Source organism: Limanda limanda, chromosome 10 (assembly GCF_963576545.1).
Source record: "Limanda limanda chromosome 10, fLimLim1.1, whole genome shotgun sequence".
Classification (NCBI taxonomy): Eukaryota; Metazoa; Chordata; class Actinopteri; order Pleuronectiformes; family Pleuronectidae; genus Limanda; species Limanda limanda.
In genome coordinates this window covers 6,568,447-6,587,246 of record NC_083645.1, presented here as the reverse complement: position 1 = coordinate 6,587,246, position 18,800 = coordinate 6,568,447, and the positions used below count along the sequence as shown (strand labels likewise).

General features: G+C 40.4%; 1 protein-coding gene across 1 annotated transcript in view; it reads right to left on the bottom strand.

Moving 5' to 3' along the window:
• Window positions 1-18,800, bottom strand: part of il1rapl2 (interleukin 1 receptor accessory protein-like 2) — a 300,837-nt gene that overhangs the window by 130,248 nt on the left and 151,789 nt on the right. Inside the window, exons 2-3 of the mRNA XM_061080135.1 lie at window positions 12,659-12,828; window positions 12,006-12,109 (exon numbers count right to left, since the gene is read on the bottom strand). Coding sequence (XP_060936118.1) covers window positions 12,006-12,109; window positions 12,659-12,828 — 274 coding nt within the window. The remainder of the gene's footprint in view (window positions 1-12,005; window positions 12,110-12,658; window positions 12,829-18,800) is intronic.

Genomic DNA, 18,800 nt, shown 5'->3' with positions numbered 1-18,800 from the left:
TTCCCAAAACTATGAGAGGAAATGAAAATGCAGTTTAATATTGTTTGCACACCAACTGTACACTATAGAAAGTTAAATCTACTAGTTAGGACTTGGTCTTTGTGGTAAAATTCTAGGCACTTTTTACAATGGTTTCCACAAGAAATTACAATAAATCCCTCTGAAAGTAAAAGCTATTAACGGAACATCTCAGCCCTGAAGACAGCTGATAATAGGAATATCTGTCAAGAGGAAGGAGGAGGACATTTTTGTGGCACAGGACTTTATTAGGCAGACAGGGAAATGGCTGCAGGACACACAGCGACGAGAGAAGATTTCGAAGTACAAAAAAAATCGAGTTAATATAATGCTACATATCAGATTGTGTGGGATAGCATTTGTGGCTCTTCTTGATCTTATTAGAGTCGGTTTGCATTGCCTCAGGCTCTTTCATTCTCATGAGACGTGCACACTTTGCAGACCATCAAAGCAGCATAAACAGCACTAGTGTTTATCAGGATCACTTATGGGACACGTGTTCATGGCACTCAGAGTCTAATCTGTTTTCAGCAAACCCTCACTGTGCCTAGACTTGGCACTATATCTGTAGGAAATAGCATCACTGTGTTATTTCAAAATAAGCTGTGGTAATAAGATGATTGCATTCACATGAATAAAAGACATTGGGTTATCTGTGTTGTGAGGACAGCAGATATGTTAAAGGGTCGGTTCACTCAATTTTATGTCAGTGTTCTTTAAACTGAGTTAAGCTCTCACTGAACAAAAGGTGACATAGCCGTTGTTTTTGGAATAATGTGGATAGAGCAGCATTTCCCTCAGAACACTATTACTGAAGGAAGAGTTTTGGGAAGAACCCTCACTGCACATGGTGAAAATTAAACTAAAGCCCCTTCCTGGTCAGCTTAGCTTTGCATAGACTTGAAACAGGTGTGAGCAGATATCCTGACAGCGACACTAAAACTCACATATTCTCATTTCAGACATTTGTCTACGTGGAAAAAATAACACTCACATGTGATTTTAGGAGGGTTAATGTGTGATACTGTAGTTTCAGGCCAGGCACCGTTAAGCAAACGGTAGGCAGGTTATATGATCTTTGGAGACTGTTCCAGAATGACCTCACTCAATTGGTCAAAAGCTCACAATGCGTATCCTGACAAGTTCAAACACGTTCAAACACTGTTTGTAGTATGTGGTTGTTATCTTGTAAGAAAACGGTGTTTGCTTTGAATAAAACATGGGATTTTCATCTCAGCGTATATGCGTTCATGACTCTATATGTGCATGCATTAAGACAAATGAGGAATGTGCTCCAATGCACACATACCAATGAAATGCAAATGGAAACAGTTGTAAACCACATTTATATAAGTCTATTCAGATTAATACAATTATATAGTAGCTTGTTAGCGTCACATTCTAACAGTCCACAAATTCAATTTTCCCCAATGGTCCTCCTCTCTGGATGTTCATGTTCACGTACAAAGTGCTATTTGAGGCCCACTGGCACATACACAGCATAAGCACTGACGCCATAAGGATGTTTTTCATCGCTACACTCTGATCCTAACTTGAAGGGATTGCCATGCATCTGTTACAGTGTCCACAATCACTTCCAAAGTACCCTCAAGGAATGCCGCATCACCAGAAAAAAACTCTGGGCCCATTACATTTTGGCTGGCCGCTCATTGTTCAAATGTGTGCACTGTCTGTATGTGTGTGTTTGTGCTTGCCCAAGAGCGCTTTGCAATAAACACAAATTTCCAATTATCTAAGATGCAAAATGAGCCACAAATTAGTCTCCAAATCAACTTACAATCCACCATATCCTCTCCGTCAATAAATCAAGCTCACCCTCCCTGCAATTACCCTCCTATGATCAGGGCAGGCTGCTGGAGGGGGTGTTGAATTATGGCGTTAATAGAGGGGGATGTATCCTGGGCAGCAGGCAGCATGTTTATACCTGGACGGAGCTGCAGATTAATTTGACTATCAATCTAACTAACAGGCAGAGAGAGGGAGAGGGAAACAGAGGGAGAGAGAGAGAGTGAGGGGACACCTGCACATTCCTTCGCACACACATTTCTGTACATGAAGGTATCCAAGCACAGATGCTCTTATATATGTGAGTATTAGACCATAACACTCTGGATAGGTCACATTATACTATTTACTATAGATATTAATTGTTACTGAAGATATTACACCTACAAATCATCCAGCACACACAAACTCACACACACACACACACACACACACACATAATGACGTTTGCCCAAACTGGTCCTGACAAGGTCTGTGATTATAGCCTGTTTGAACTTAACATGACAGGCGTAAAGTCAGCAAAAACACGTTTGACATTGAAAGCTTTTCAATACCATATTCTTAATGTCCTTCTTTGCCTGGCTGTGATGCACATTTCTCTTCCTGCTTGAATCCTACTGCTGGTGATTCTGCACAGCAGCAGCTTTATCATGGACATGTTTCCAACAGGGTGAGACTGGACCTCTATGCACTCAAACACTAAAACTGCAGGAGATCAGATGGCATTCATAACAGGAACTAATGTTCCTTTAAAGTGAACACCAGCGTGACACCCAGCTACCTGAACTCCTTCACTCAGGTATATTACTGTACCCTTCTCAGCCACTACCCATTACAAATAAACAACGACTAGACTTGTCACTATCAGGCCAGACATTTATATAACTTCAGCAGGATACCTCTCCTTCAAAAAATAATGCCTTGAGGAACTTCCTCTTTTTTGACGGTACATAAACACCTACTATCACTCTCTATTACTTCATATATCTTTATCTTAAGTCCTCTAAACTTATGAACTCAGGCTATCTGCTGCCTTGTGGCAATAATTCTGAGGGTCTGTACTCCACCTCTTGCTTCGGCCAAACAAACAACACGTTAAAGTATAACAGCATAGTCCACTATGAGGGACTGAGCAGGGTCATTACAAGGCAATATGTTTCTTGAAGGGTTAAAAACAAGCTAAAGTATATGACTTAATGAGTGAGATCACTGCTCCATGTCTTCCTGAAGGACACTTGGACAAGGACTGTGGATGTTGTGGGGCTTTACGGAGCACTCTTTCACATGAATAAAAGACATTGGGTTATCTGTGTTGTGAGGACAGCAGATATGTTAAAGGGTCGGTTCACTCAATTTTATGTCAGTGTTCTTTAAACTGAGTTAAGCTCTCACTGAACAAAAGGTGACATAGCCGTTGTTTTTGGAATAATGTGGATAGAGCAGCATTTCCCTCAGAACACTATTACTGAAGGAAGAGTTTTGGGAAGAACCCTCCCATTAATTCAACTTTCAATCACTGCACATGGTCTGACACACAGGTATCTTGGTTTTCACACCTCTTCCATTGCCCTCCTTTCTTCTCTGTCCCAGTCCTTTCCCTCCATATCTGCACCAATTCAGCTCGTGTTTCAGAACACCTGAAAACCCCTTGAACATCAAAGTGTCAAAGCAGGGCCTATTTTTCCTTTTTTCCACACATGCTTTTTTTCAAAAGACTGGCCAGTGCAGCAGGCATTGGCACATGTTGGCTCACATTGGCAAGAGAGTGGTAGCGACTCAATGGCTGCCAAGTCATAGAGGACTGCCAAAGAAACTTCAAATGACCGCTCCCTCCTTCTTTGCTCCGTTTCACTCTCTCCTCTGTACTCTACTCTCCTACTGCCATTGTCTCTTTTCTCTTCTTCTCTTTGTCTCTTCTTTTTTTCCCCATGTGCCGTCTTTGTCTCTTGCTCAGATGTCTGTTAATCTGATAAAGAGAAAGGTTAAACATTTGGCTGGCTTTTGAAAATACCCTTGTGACAACTGTGTGCGAGAGGTCCACAGAGACGATATTTATCTATGTCTAATGCTCAGAGAGACAGGTGGTTTGGCTTGCTGGAAATACCACAGGGGTATAGCTGTGAGAGAAAGGGACACAGCGAGGTAGATATACTGTAGCCACAGAAACAAAAGAGGAAAATCATCATCAGTAGTGAATGGGTATCACTCCTTCATGGGATGTGAGATGAAATAATGATCCAAGAAGCCATCAACCCATCTCAGAAGAATTGGTCATATACGCTAAGAACAAATTTCCAAATTTAACCATTTAAGCTTTTGATCTGCCATCTTTATGGTTAAGGTTAAGTTGCATGAAGGCAACAGCAACTACTGATGATGATAGATTGTAACCATGAGCAAGAAAAATTAACATCAACTGTTGGAAGGAGACCTGAAGCAAAGCAAATGGTGTTTTCAAAACTCAAACTACCAACTGATTATCCTACTCTACTGGTAGTCAAGGTTAGTGCCGGTTGTTTTCTTCTGGAAGGGGTTATGTGATAGGAGGCTTACTAATTAGTGGTGTTGACGTTGTAACGTCATCTCAGTTTCTGCCCGTCCAGACACTAATAGGGATGGAGCCTCAGAGAAGATGATTATTATTCACATAAAAACAAAATGCCACCTCTCGGGAAAATGTTAACATAATTTCTATTTTAATAAATATACAATGTTACTATTGCGTCTGAAATGCTTGCCCCACTCTCCCTGTGCCAATGCCTGGATGATGTCAACCAGAAAGCTGGAAAGTTAGATAGATGACCTCTGATAATACTAGCATGCTTGATCTAGATCATTCAAATAATGTAAAATATATCAAATATTTAATTATATAGGTTGAATCAGAATAAACTGGAATCTAACCACTGGAATGGAACAATGTGAAACCACATTCAGCAACAGCATATTGACCAACAAGAAAAGAAGGTTGCTGCTCACATTGACCAGTGAGATGAACCAATAACATTTCTTAACCCAATGTTTCAAATGATTTACCTCTTCTGTCTTATTTGACCTGTCACAGTTTCATAACCTTTAATATTTTACACTTCTCATCAAAACATTAAATATGTCTAAGATATATGGAATTGCTCCATTGTACAGCCCCTCTTTGCCCCGGGAGCACCACCTGGAAGGGCTGATGGACTGTCCATTCCATGAATCCATAAGTTCCAATCAAACAGTTGTCACCATGTAGTCAAATATCCCTAAACCCATCAAACACTTAACAGTGACTCCACCTACCATCCCCCTAGCTAACCGTCCTGCCAAGATGTGGCCAAATGTACAACCACCTTCCTAATCGACCTGCCAGCCAAGCAATTCACAGATTCACCACACCAGAGGCGATCCGGCTTTTCAGCTGACTAGTCACTCATTTTCCCAAACCGAAAACATGTTACATTTCAATCTATTGCAGTGTGTTGCAGTGACGGCAAAGCCAGAGGCATGAAATCTCTCATCTCACGCTACCTTGTTCACTATCTAACACTCATTATTTTCTTCTCCCAGAGTCCTTCTCTTTATCACTGTGTCCTCTGTTTTTCTCATCCCTCGTCCTCTTCTGTTTGTGTGTGTATGTGTGTGTTTGTGTGTGTTTGTGTGTGTGTGTGTGTGTGTGTTTGTGTGTGTGTGTGTGTGTGTGTGTTTTTGTGTGTGTGTGTGTGTGTGTGAGTTTGTGTGCGTGCCTCCATCTAGGTTCTGATTCCTTTTCTGTCCTGCTCACACCAAAAGTCAAGGGGTTGCAGGAAAGAGGTTTGGTGCAGTCTTCCTCAAAGTGTTAAAGCTTCGAAAGTAAACACAGACTTCTCACTGTGTGAATCAATCTAGATGTGTGCGTGTGTGTGTGTGTGTGTGTGTGTGTGTGTGTGTGTGTGTGTGTGTGTGTGTGCGCACTGGTGTCCTAATCATAGAAGGTGTATGAGTCTTGGGTAGTCGCAGCATGCCCTCTCCTCAACTGAGGTCCTTATACCTGTGGAGAAAATGGATTTTTGCTTTTCTTTCATCCTCCACTCATTCCCCCATCTCTTTTCCTCTCTCTACCTCTCCCCCTTCTCTCTACGTACAATTCAACCTTCTCTCTCTCTGTTAACTTCTTTCTCCTTCTCTCTCTCTCTCTCTTTCAATAGTTTCACCTTCTCCCTGTGCACGTCTCTTTTCTCTGTACCCTGTTTCTCAGACAATGTTATTTTCCAGTTATTGTCTCCTGAGAGGGAATGTCACTCCACCTTTAATGCTTGTTCACCTTTGTTTTATAACACTGTCTACAGGTTGCCCTCTCTCTAGCTCGTACAAACCCACCGTGCACTACAATACACACGAGGATGGACACAGTGGATCAGCAATGTTTTCAACATCAACAGAACCCTGGATTCTATATGAATATAATCATGTTGCAGCTCTAAAAGGGGGATTGGTGGGGGTCAACATACTCATTTTATCCCACAGAAAATCATCATGAGAAGATAAAAAAAACACAAACAAGCCACATTGCATTAACCAAGAGTCAACACATGCTTACTATTGAAGCTAATCCCACATAATGATTACATTTTAATACAATCCAATCTATTATTGGAGCCTGCTCAATATAAAGATCCCACCGAACTGAAATTTAAATATCTAAAATAAATAACATTGACATAAACCAATGTATTCTTAAATGGAGAGGCAGTGTGTGACCAAAACCACAATGTCCACTGAATGACAGCTACTAGAAGAACATTTATCCATGACTCGCTCGCTAACTTCTGAGTATTGTGTCTGCTTCAACTGTATATGACTCTTCTCCTCTTCGGCTTGTGAAAATGTGCAGTCAGAGCATGGGCAGTGTGTGTTTAGGGAGCTGTTTAGTTAGTGACAGGTACGCCAGGGTATCATTCGGTCTATAAAAAGATATCGGTTATTTATTTTAGATTAGATTTCTTTATTTTATCCACACAACGGGGAAATTCACTTGTTACAGCAAATAAGAGAAAACAGAATTTAAGTAACAGTGCCGAAGCACAATAAAAAAGATCACAATATGTACACTACTAAACTACACATAATGAGAGTACAGAAACAAACAACCTGCAAAACAGACACTGTGCAAAAGCAGGTACTGGGGAGAAAGTGGAATGATGTAAGTTACAGTCATTTAGACAACTTTATTTATTGATGCTATCAGGACGTGAGGATCTTCAGGAATAAGATAAAAAAAGATAGGGAGCCATGCAAGATGATGTTCCCACTCTTAATACCACCAACAAGCCTCTGAGTGGTCAATTGTCTTGCTAACTGGGGGAAGCAGCTGTCAGGGAAAGCATCACTGGATCTGAAAAACAAGCTCTGGATGTGGGTGTGACTCACATCTTTAGTTTGACTCTAAGTGCCCCTCCACCATGTGTTGATTTCCTCAAGCAGCCTGAAAAACAGCAAGTATTCTCTGAAGAGGCAGCAGTTTAAATTTGTCTTCTACTCACACTGATTTACTTGGTTATATCAAAGTGAAGACGGGCTGTGTGTGACCTCGGAGAGAATTACAAATATCTTTTACCAGCGTCAAAACTTGGGGCAGACCGAGGGCATACAGCATGGATCAAACATGCCCAGGCTTTCTGAAGAGGTCATTGAATGCTGAGTGTAAATTTAAATCATTTTGCCTAAGGGCCAACTGAGTACTATCAGGAATTCAAAGAATCCACTTATATTTTTCACCCTAACCACAACAGCCTCTCATGATAACGTATTCTGCTTCATAGCATTCGTTTTGGGAGTACTACGCTGTGTCTCTTGGACCTAGCTTAGATCCCACTCTTTGAGAAGCCTAGCAAGGTCACACACATTGAGAAGCCTAAAGTGGTAAAATTTGTGGCGAGAAATGCTGATTTAAATTAAGGGAGACATAGTAATGAAATAAGAAAAAAAAAACTATGGAAGAAATGGAAAATATATGTCTGTAGAAACGCTAATAATTTCCCCTTGACCCCATCTGTCTTGGTTTGTTAATTCACTAGAGATGATATAGACATCCCATCACTCACTCTCTCACACACTCACACACTCACACACTGTCACACACTCTCACACACACACACACACACACACACACACACACACGCACATGCACACGCACACGCACACGCACGCACACACACACACACACACACACACACACACACACACACACACACACACACACACACACACACACACACACACACACACACACACACACACACACACACACACACACACACACACCATCCTGACAAGTGTGAGGCATAGACAGGTAGATGGATGGATGGACTGGTGAGTGGAGGGATTGCTATATTTGAATGCATAAATAGTCAGAGTAACAGAGGTAAAACCTCAGCAGGGGATGGAGACCATTATAGATGTTGTTCCCATTGCTATGAATAAAGGATGCAAACAATGAAATCGTAATTGCTGCAATGCCACAAGAGCAACTATGTGGGAATTTCAGCTTGAAAACATTGCAGTAATATGATATTTTACACTTCTAAGCTAGCGTCTGGTATATTTTGATGGAAAACATCACACAACCTTTAGTTCTTGAAGCTAACACTATCCTGTGTCTTACCTGTGCTGCCTGTAGACACAAAGAGGTAATTTCTTGTCAATTATATGATAGTTCCAATTTACATATATACATCTAGATTTGATTAGACAGTCACTTATTTTCCAAACAACAAACTACTCTGTCTATGTTTTGTTGTGAGAAACGGATTCTTTTTCAAACGGTTAAAGTGGCAAATCAAGACATTTAGAGAAATCATATGAAACCCTTTCCGTCGTAGACATCATGTTTCTATTCAAGTAAACTGCAAGAACAAATATAATCACTGATGGTTGGATAGAATTGATAAAGTCACCTGGAGGTGTTTGGAGTGAATGGTGGGTGAACATGGGTCATGCCTGTCACACCAGGGGCCAGGGTTCACACTTAAAGTGTGTGTGTAGTTGGTTAATATTAAATGTAAATAAACATGTAGTGTACACAAATTCCTGGAAAGTTTGTTGAAGTTGACGGATCAAATTTATAAGGTATTATAAGGCAACACATTTAGAAGGTTACACCCATTTTGTCAATTTTAAGGCAGATTGTAGCTGCAGCTGAGATTATTCTGATGTTTTTAGGGTTAGGGCGGTCAGAATGTGAAGCTCCTCCCACTGATAGTGAGTTTAAATGAAGGAAAACTCACAGTGATGTAGGAACAACAGCGACAATTCACTGTACATCAGAACGAGGGCAATGGATACATTTACATCCCCACACATTGAAGATACAGCTTTCTAATGGTATAGCACCAACCGGGTAGCAGCTCTAGGGAGGTGGTGCTGTTCCTCTATATAAGTGTGTGCGTGCGTGTGTGTGTGTTAATAAGGAACCCTGAGACAATGACAGACACCAAGCCCTAATTAGGTTGTCATGCTGAGAGAGCGAGGGAAAGATAGAATGAGAGAGAGAGAGAGAGAGAGAGAGAGAGAGAGAGATAGAGAGAGAGAGAGAGAGAGAGAGAGAGAGAGAGAGAGAGAGAGAGAGAGAGAGAGAGAGAGAGAGACGGAAAGGGAGTGGGAGCTTATTAAGGAGGATAGGTGTCAAGCTCTGGCAGTAAAGGAAGTGGGATGAGAGCAGAAGAGGGGGAGGGCGATGAAGTGGGGGCAAAGAGAGTCGGGCGCAGACAGGGACACACATACGAAGTACGGGTAGAGAGAGAGAGAGAGAGAAAGCTGGAACAAGAGGTGGATGCAGAAAAATAAAAAACAGGAGGTTGAAGAAGAACCAGAAGCAGAGGATGGTGGCAGCTGGTGTGATGAAGGGAGATGACATTAGGTGTGGGCGAGGAAAAGGAGTAGGAGGGAGAAGGTGATGGAGGGGTGCAAGGGGAGAAGGCGCAGGTGCCAGAGGGATCACATGCTGAGGAGGAGGAGAAACAGGATCAAGTGGAAAGGTGACGTGGTCGTATGGTGATTTGTGGCCCACGGCAAGAGAAGATCCGTTCATCTGCTTGAACAGATCACTCTCTGTGGTTAATGAATAAATTATCTCACAATAATCCTACTATCATATTCTTGGCCATTATTCCTTTCAGTTACTACAACGCACTGACCAGAGTAACATGAACACGGCAAAATCGCTGCAAAAGAAGTTTGTCAGGGTGCGAAAAGAAAAGGATAAGATTAGATGAGGTGAAACAAGATAAGATAAAATAAGATAATCCATTATTCGTCCTACAACGGGGACATTTACAGTGTGCCAGCATCAAGTGGGCAGTCAAACATACACATCAGTATGTAATAAGTAAACATGCAATACTTATAAATGTAAGGAAGTATGAAAACATTAAATTGGAATGAAAACTAATAAATCAGACAGGTTGTATTTAATATTAAAACCCACTATATAAATGGATCCTGCTCCTGTTTCTTGCCCTGGCATCCATGTCAATATGTAGAGTGCAATAGTATCGCATGGTCACCAAATAATTATTGATAAAACTAGATTGCTCTCTGTCAAGTGCAAATCTCTGCCAAGGCCCTACATTCCTCCAACTGAAACCACATTTAACTTCTCTAAATCTAGATTTTTACTTCTGCACCAAATTACACACACTCATAAATATCAGCTCTTCAACATGCCAGATTTTTTCATCAGGATCCATGAATTTTCTGGGTAACAAATGAAAATGTTGAAAAAGACCTTATCTCCCAGAAGATAAAAAAACCTCCTGGATCAGCACCAACAAGTGGTGAGTTCTTCCCTGACCTATACTGCAACCTTCCACCAGGTTTGGTGAATATCTGTTCTTTTTTGTTGTGTGTTTTTCTGCTTACAAACAAACAAGGGTGAACAAATAACCCCCCTGGCAGAGGTATGAATGATCTGTTGTCTGAATTGAGTCTATTTTCCATAAATTGACTACAAATAAAAGCAACCTGTTGGGTTTATGTTTCAACTCTGTTCCGGGCCCCAGACTTGTGTCGACTCTTTCTACTCTACTTTCTACTACAGTGTAAATCAGACCTCTAACCTTATCCTGAATAAATCTCAGTTTACATTAATCATCAGCCAGGAAGACATATAATAACACAATTATATACTCAGGGCTATAATTATATAGTTTCGGTTAAAACAACAAAGTTTCGAATGCAGGTTGACTATAAAAGAAGACGATGACCTGCTCCCTAACAATTATGGCTAATTATGTTCTTTACAGATTTGGAAGGGGGGTCTCTCTCTCTCTCTCTCTCTCTCTCTCTCTCTCTCTCTCTCTCTCTCTCTCTCTCACACACACACACACGTCTTGTTCTAGGCTACAAAGCCTTGTTAGTTCTTAAAACACGATCTCAGTAACTCCCACACAAAGACAGGCTTCTCCCTGAATGTAGGACTCAGGCCAACTTCTACCAAACTGGTAGAATAGACAGAATAGACCTCAGTAGATGTGATAAAGTAATGACATGATTACTTTTTCAATTGACTTCTTTCATGGTGAATATCTCAATATTCTGATGAAAAAACAATATTATTTTCGAATGCCAGTCCTTTGTGTGTGTGCTCTATTGATTACTGACGGCAGGGAGCTTTGCTTTTGACTCAAAAGGGAGGCTGAGCACTTTTGAAATCTCACATTCAGATAATAAAAAAAAACAGTTGGGCTTCTTGCCCGTGCAATGCAAATGGCTCCTGAGTGTTAGAGACAGAACACACAGACAGAGACATCTTTTCCCAGGCTGCTCCCATGTGACCACATCAACAACACTGAGGCAGCTCCACTAGAACTGCTGCAGGTCAGAGTCGGGCCAAATGTATTTATTTTGCATGATGGTAAAATTGTTATAGTGTTTATTTAGTGTTAGGAACTGGGGCTGCAGGAGCTGGAAGTGCAGGTTCAGAATACCATTTGTGTTTTTGTTCAGTGTACCCTGACCTGGCTCCTGTCTGGGGAGAGGAGCAGTGTCTATGGGATATTACAAAGTTTTTACAACTGCTGAGCCATACATAACCTAAATCCTGCTTCCTTAAATCTAGGTAGAAACCCAAACCCTGTTTTTAATTGATTTGATTTGATTCATGGTAGGACTTATATATTTCCGGTAAAGTCCGAAGTGATCTGGTTCTTGTTTTGTCTTACCTTAGTACACAGGTGTAGAATCCATTGTCTTCCATTTCTGCAGATCTGAACCAGATGGAGTCATCTTCTTTACTCAGCCTGTGGCCTGAGAAAATGATCGGCTCCTAAACAACATACGACACAAATTACTCATCAGATTAGGAAATACAAAACCCTCTTTTTTAATTTAGTTTATGTAATTTTGTAATATATTATTTGCTTTCTTTGATGGTAAATGGTGTTGCTTGTTGCCTTTGATGTTTCGTATACTTGTTCTTTTTGTCCGCTGTGAAACACTTTGTAAAGGGGGAAAAGAATGTTTTCTGAGTGATTCAAATGTAGGGTTTGGTACATCGATATAAAAGAGTTCCGGTGTCCTTTCTTTGACAAGAAAAAGGGCTAACTTTCGGCTAAAGTGGGAATGCCAAATCTTTTACAGGGTCTGTACTCATCATGAGAAGTCTCAAATGACCTCCGAGAGCTTTTCAGTGGCAGGAAATATGATAAGTGGCAAAAAATAAGATTGCCTTTAAATCTAAGTTTTGGTAGTAGGTTAATCAAGTTAACCAAACATGTTTCAACTGTTAGTTCAAAATAGAAATTTAAATTCATCAGTCCTGGACGTCCATACAGAACTGCCTGATCAGATCCAGTTCAAAGTGTTAGTGTCTCACCTCTGCATCTCCTTTGTTCTTGTACCAGATGAGGCGCAGCTTGGCGTTGGTGGCCATGGTGTAGTTGGTTCTGATGTAGCTGTAGAACAAGGCACATTTGACCCGAACAGGCTCCCCTGCCAGAACATGGTACTGCTTCAGATCCACTGACCAGTCTATACATCCATCAACTGTAAGGAGGGAGGAAAGGGAGAGGAAGATTACTACTGAGAATGTGGGAGCAGATCAAATGGATGTCGATTATATAACAGTGGCCGAGCAGAAACAGTGACCACCGAGGGTAGAAACTGCAATGGGTTGTAAAGTGAAATATAAAGAGTCATTGAATCACTTATATAAGACATTAAATACATATTTATACTGAACATATTAAAAAATGAGAGGGTGTGAGAGCGACACAAAGAAACTGAGCGACAGGAAGAGTATTTGATCTGGTGTCTTTGGAAATATTGTTCTTTGTTTTTGAGGCAAAAAAGAAAAAATCAATAATACATCTGACTGTGTGATCGTGGTTGGGGAGAATATGACAGAGGATTGAAAGTGATGAATAGAAAAAAAAATCCCCAAATGCTGAAGGCATAAACAGAGTGAATTACACTATTAAAAAGGCAAATGTAGGAGCTATTGAACTGATGAAAAATGACACTATTCAATGAAAGATGACAAATCTCCACCTCCTCAAATGTTCCAAAAATGAAGCCACAATAATTTGAATTCGGGCTCTGCTATCTCGACCTGGTGGCATAATTCAGAGCCAGACTCGACCAATCGTGAGTCAGTCCCAGCTGTCAATCATGAGGTTTCATCCAGTTAAATAGCATCAAATAACGAATTAAACCAAATGTACTGGAGAAAAGAACACTTGAACAAACATTGTGTGATAATTACCACCTAAAACGACAGAAACTATCGATTCAAAACATTTATTTGACATGTCCTTTGATTTTTTGTTTGGTCCATGTCCCATCCACTAACATGGAGGAGGCAGGGTTCATGACCTATATTGAAGTCAGCCACCAGGAGGCAAATGATAATATTTGGCTTCATTGCTGTCATGTCGTCCATTCTAGTGTAGTTTCATCGTCTTGCAACCAAATGTTTTTGACTTTTCTGTCATGAACATACTGGTTCCCCCTGCGTTTATATCATCAAACTGATAGAGAGAAAAGGAAAGAGACACGCAGAGAAAAGTGTGAGAGAAGAAATGGTAGCAAGATAAATAAAAGAAGACAAAGAGGTCGAGACCAAATGGAAATCGAGAAAGAGAAGACGGGTCCGTGTATGGCTGCGATATCAGGGTGAGACCAGGTCAACAGGAACAAACAGAGAAAACGTTGCACATGAAAGACACGAAGGAGCCAGTGAGACGTGGAGGTCAGGGCTAAAAACTACAAGGAGCTTCCCCGACTTTGTCTTTTGTCCTTTTCTTCTCTTCTTCCCCTGCTTTTTTTTTTCTATCCGATGGTCTGGGGCTCAGATAAATGTGTTCTGTTTTAACTACAGCCCTTCAAGCACTTGCCCCACATGCCTTCGCTCTGAATTACGGCTTCTATCCTGCAGCAATAAAGCCTCTGGATCTGTCACACTCCCCAGAAATACCTCCTGATCCTCACATCTCCATTGTTTGCCTTTTGCTGGTTAGTTAAGCATGTATCACTGGCAACAGGCACTGTGTAGACAAGACCTGTGAATGTATATAAACACCCTGTATGAATATGAACAAATAATGAGTGAATGAGAGGATCTACTTTTATGTTGGTAAAATCTTTTTACAGGTGACCGACACAATTTACCGTGGACGTCACATAATTTTTCTTAGAGTCATAACTCACATTAACACTTCACACACACATCACACAGACACACACTACGAAGTAACAATGGTGTCGGAGGATAAATGTTGCTTAAAAAGTCAAATGGAGGATTCTATTAAAATTCAGAAAGGTCCAGAGAGAGAACATTTCCTCAATCAAAGGTCATCAACATCATAATGTCTAACTAATGTCTTGATTCAGTGTAATCTATATTGAAATATTAAATGTGTGTAGACACTGAAAGTTGAATCAAAGCAAGTTTGATGCGATAATATTTTCACAATATTTTCAGTTTTCACATTGAACAGGAGGTATTATAAATAAGGGCTCTAATAAAAACTATAGTGGCACTCAGGAGAGTTTGTACCCGACAGTCCCCTCATTAAATAGGTTAGATCTTTTATTTTTTTATTTCTGATATTACATCGAACTAATATCGCCTGAATTTTTAGATCCATGAATTAGTACCAATTTAAAATATTGCATTGTTGAAGAAAGAGAAAAAAAATTCATCCGACCCATACCAAATCCATACCACACGTTTCTGACATCGGTAGAGTGGTTTATGCCTAATCCTGTAAACTAAAAAATAGATAAATAAACATTGATGAGGTGAGATAAATACAAAATACAATAACAGAAGGTTAAGAATAAATATTCACAATTCACTGATAATAAAGCGGGTGAAGTGTTTGAGTCAAAAAAGGGGAAAACACTTTCGGAGTGATAAACAGTTTTGTAGCCAAATCCGATAAAACTGAAGTAAATGGTGAATCTTTCTTCAGACTTCGAAAAAAATACAGAAAATAAAACATAACAGTCCTCCGTACTGCTCGTGTGGTGTCATCCGCAAACCTCAACATTCCTATTCAAACTCAAAACATTTACAACATGTCTTTAGCATAAATGTCTTCTGATATCATCCTCCTCGGTGGTGTGTTCACGTACACAAGGACAAACCGCAAAACCACATATACTCTCGCCCAAAGCCACCAGTGGTAGGTCCTGCTCCGTCTGCTAATCCCGCTACTTCCGGTTGTGGACTTTTAGGCTCAAAACTCGGTGTAATGGCCAAGTTTCGAGTCGAATATGAATGTTCGGGGCTTGCAGACACTTGGATGATACCAGACGAGCAGTACAGAGGCCTGTTTTGTCTTTTCTTTTGTTTTATTAAGTCTGAAGAACCGCTCACCTTGGCTGAAACACGGTTTATCCCTGGGATTCAAAAAGGGTTTTGTGGACCAAACACTTCACCCACACCTCCCTCGGTATAGTGGTAAGTGGATACTGGGTGAATTTGAATTATTCTGTGAACTATCCTTTTAACTGCACACTTATACACAGTATAACGATTTAAGTTTTAACAGATCTTAACAACTTTACAGCTTTTGCACCTGCTTTTAATTTTATTAATTTCCTCTCATATCACATCTGATTTTTCTTGTTCAGTGAGATAAGTGACCTCTAGCCACACTAATAAAGGCCTTTTTTTTATTTTACACATCAATGGTGCTTTGGTCTATTTCCTTTATGGTGTAAATCAATGTGCCTTATGAATAAATGTCTTGGTTAATAATCATCCGATTCAGACTGTATGTTAACAGTGAGTCCAAGTGATTGTTCTGTGCACAGTGTGAACTCGAACAGACAGTAGCCAAAGCAGCAGGACTCCCCGTGAGACGGATTTAGCAAAATATAAACAAAGAGGACACGGCCAAAAACACAGAGGAGTGGATTCAGACATTCAGCAGGGTTCATCGTTTATCACACTGCTCTCGCTTCAAATTTGTCTTTCAAAGAAAATATTCTAATAAGACTTCTACCATTGCCAACACAACCAATTTCATTTGTTTTGGCAATTGAAACTTTTTGAAAGTTTTCAGTTGTTAAACCTGCAGCAGTGTAACTTCCCACATTGATGCCGGGTGTAATCAGAGGTGAAACAGGCAGTGATTAGCTCTGTGGCCTCAAAGGTTCCGGAGCTGTGTCCGGCTTGGATCACAGTGGACATTTAGGCTAAATATCAAATTTGAATGTCTGGGGCTTACAGCCATTTGGATGACACCACAGGAGCAGTACAGAGGCATTTCATGGTTTTTTTCTGTTGTTTTTTAAATTTAAAGAATGTTTTGTGGACTTATACACTTCACACACCTCTCCATCGGCATATTGGTAAGTAGATAATGAGTGAATTAAAATGTTTGGGTGAACTATCCCTTTAAACTACTCCCAGTAGAATAATCAGTAAATTCAGTAGCATTGCATCGCTAAAATACACAGCAGGATGTATTATACTTGGTCATGGCTAAGATGTGCAGAGGTCAGATATTTCATGAAGGAGGTGGAGTGTTACCATGGTTACCACTGCAAATCATGGAAAACCACGTTAAGGACTCTGTAAAATTCCGAGTGTAATTTGGGTTTAGTCACTAACTATGATTTAAATACTTCATACGCATGAGTTCCAGCCTCAAATTTACAACCCAACACTTAATTGGTTACATTTATAGATTTAGCAATATGCAGTCATTAAGTCATATAGAGGAGATTTACTTTAACTGTATAAACATAAACACCCACACACACACCACAAAGATTTACTGAACACACAACCAGGCATTTAATTATTGACAAGGGGGGCAGATATTCAGAGAGGCACAGTCATAAAATACAGTCAGTGTGTATCTTAGCATGTGCGTAGAGAGAGAATAACAGAATGGAAGTGTGTGTGTTTGTGTGTGAGTGTGTGTGTGTATGTGTGCTTTTGTGCGTGTGGTAAAAACCAAGTAATGAACAGGGCAGCCTTACTTGGTGGTTGTAAATTAATGTGCAGACACAAATTGGAAGTGTTGGTGCAGTCCATTCAACACCTAACACTGAGCATCTCTCTCTCCGTCTCTCTCTCTCTTTCTCTCTTTCACTCACAGACACACACACATACACACACACACACACACACAGATGCACCCAGGGCATCACATTAATAGAAAATCACATTAGTTTGGTCTAGTGGGCTAATGCCTTTTGTTTTAGACAATGTTTAACACAGGTCTGGCATACACACACTAAAATACACACACACACATCTGCACACTTAAATACGTTAGAACAACGGGCCAATATGTAGCTGCAGGTCATTACCAAAGCAAACTTCCAATAATTCATTCATCACTGCTTCTAAATTTGTACGTTTATGTGCACACGAGAGTGTGTATGTGTTTACACAAACCTCTGTGTGTGTGTGGAGGGGACTGCAGCTGTGTGCGTCTGTAGACATATTAAATGCGTGGGCGAGGTGTTAGCACGGGCAGATATATCATTCCCGTCAGCTCTATCTGCATACGGCAGAATGAAAATAACCCTGGATAAATGGCAAAGTTTCAGAGTTTGGAAAAGTTTTAGGGCAAACACATACACATTTAGATATACACAGACACACATGCACACAGTCACAAACACAAATACTAGGTTATGCTATTTTCCCCTACGGGCTAATCCAAATCTGCATCAAGGTTTCTCAAAAAAAAAGAGAGATAGATAATAAAAACATCATCAGTCCAAATATAGATACTATATTCTCTGTGATTTATAGCTCCACATAAACTGACCTGAATGGAGCACAGTGTTTTGAGGTGAGGGAATTCATCCGAAAACATCTGATGCAAACAAAAAAGCATAAAAGCATAAAAAATTGATTTCCTCAGCCTTGATTGTTCCAGCCTGATGCAAGTGGAATTATGTCGGCAAAAAAGTAAGTTAAAGGAATGACGACCTTAAATATGAGTTATCAAACCTTCCCTCTGTGCTTCCTGATTTCAGCTGAAAATTGTACTTCTTGAAACACATCCTCTTGTTCACTTATATTTTTTTTCTTGGTATTTTATGCGGATGAACAGGTGTTGTGCCTGAGAATTGTATCTCGCGTCTAGGTGTTGATGGACAGGAACTTAACCTCTGAGTCACATGTGTACAGCCTCAGTTTCTCACATCACCTCCTGCAGACTGACATAAATGTTCCATTAGTGACCGAGGGCTCGATGCACAGGAGCTGCTCTTTGAGGATGGAAGTGTATCTACTGAATTTGAAAAAGGAGTCATCTCCTAAAACAGCCGCTCTGTGTTCTGACCAACCTGCTGAGGGGCTGTCACTGTCCATGGTGCTGATACCCATACTGCTTCTGCAATAAGATATCAAACCCATTTAGACCTGATGCAGCTTGTGCTGGTTTTTAACACCGGCTGTGACGTTTGTGTGCTTCTCCCTTTAGAGCTGGATGAGACATGTGTGCAATCTTAAATTATGTCGTTGATTTCAAGTCATGTGACTA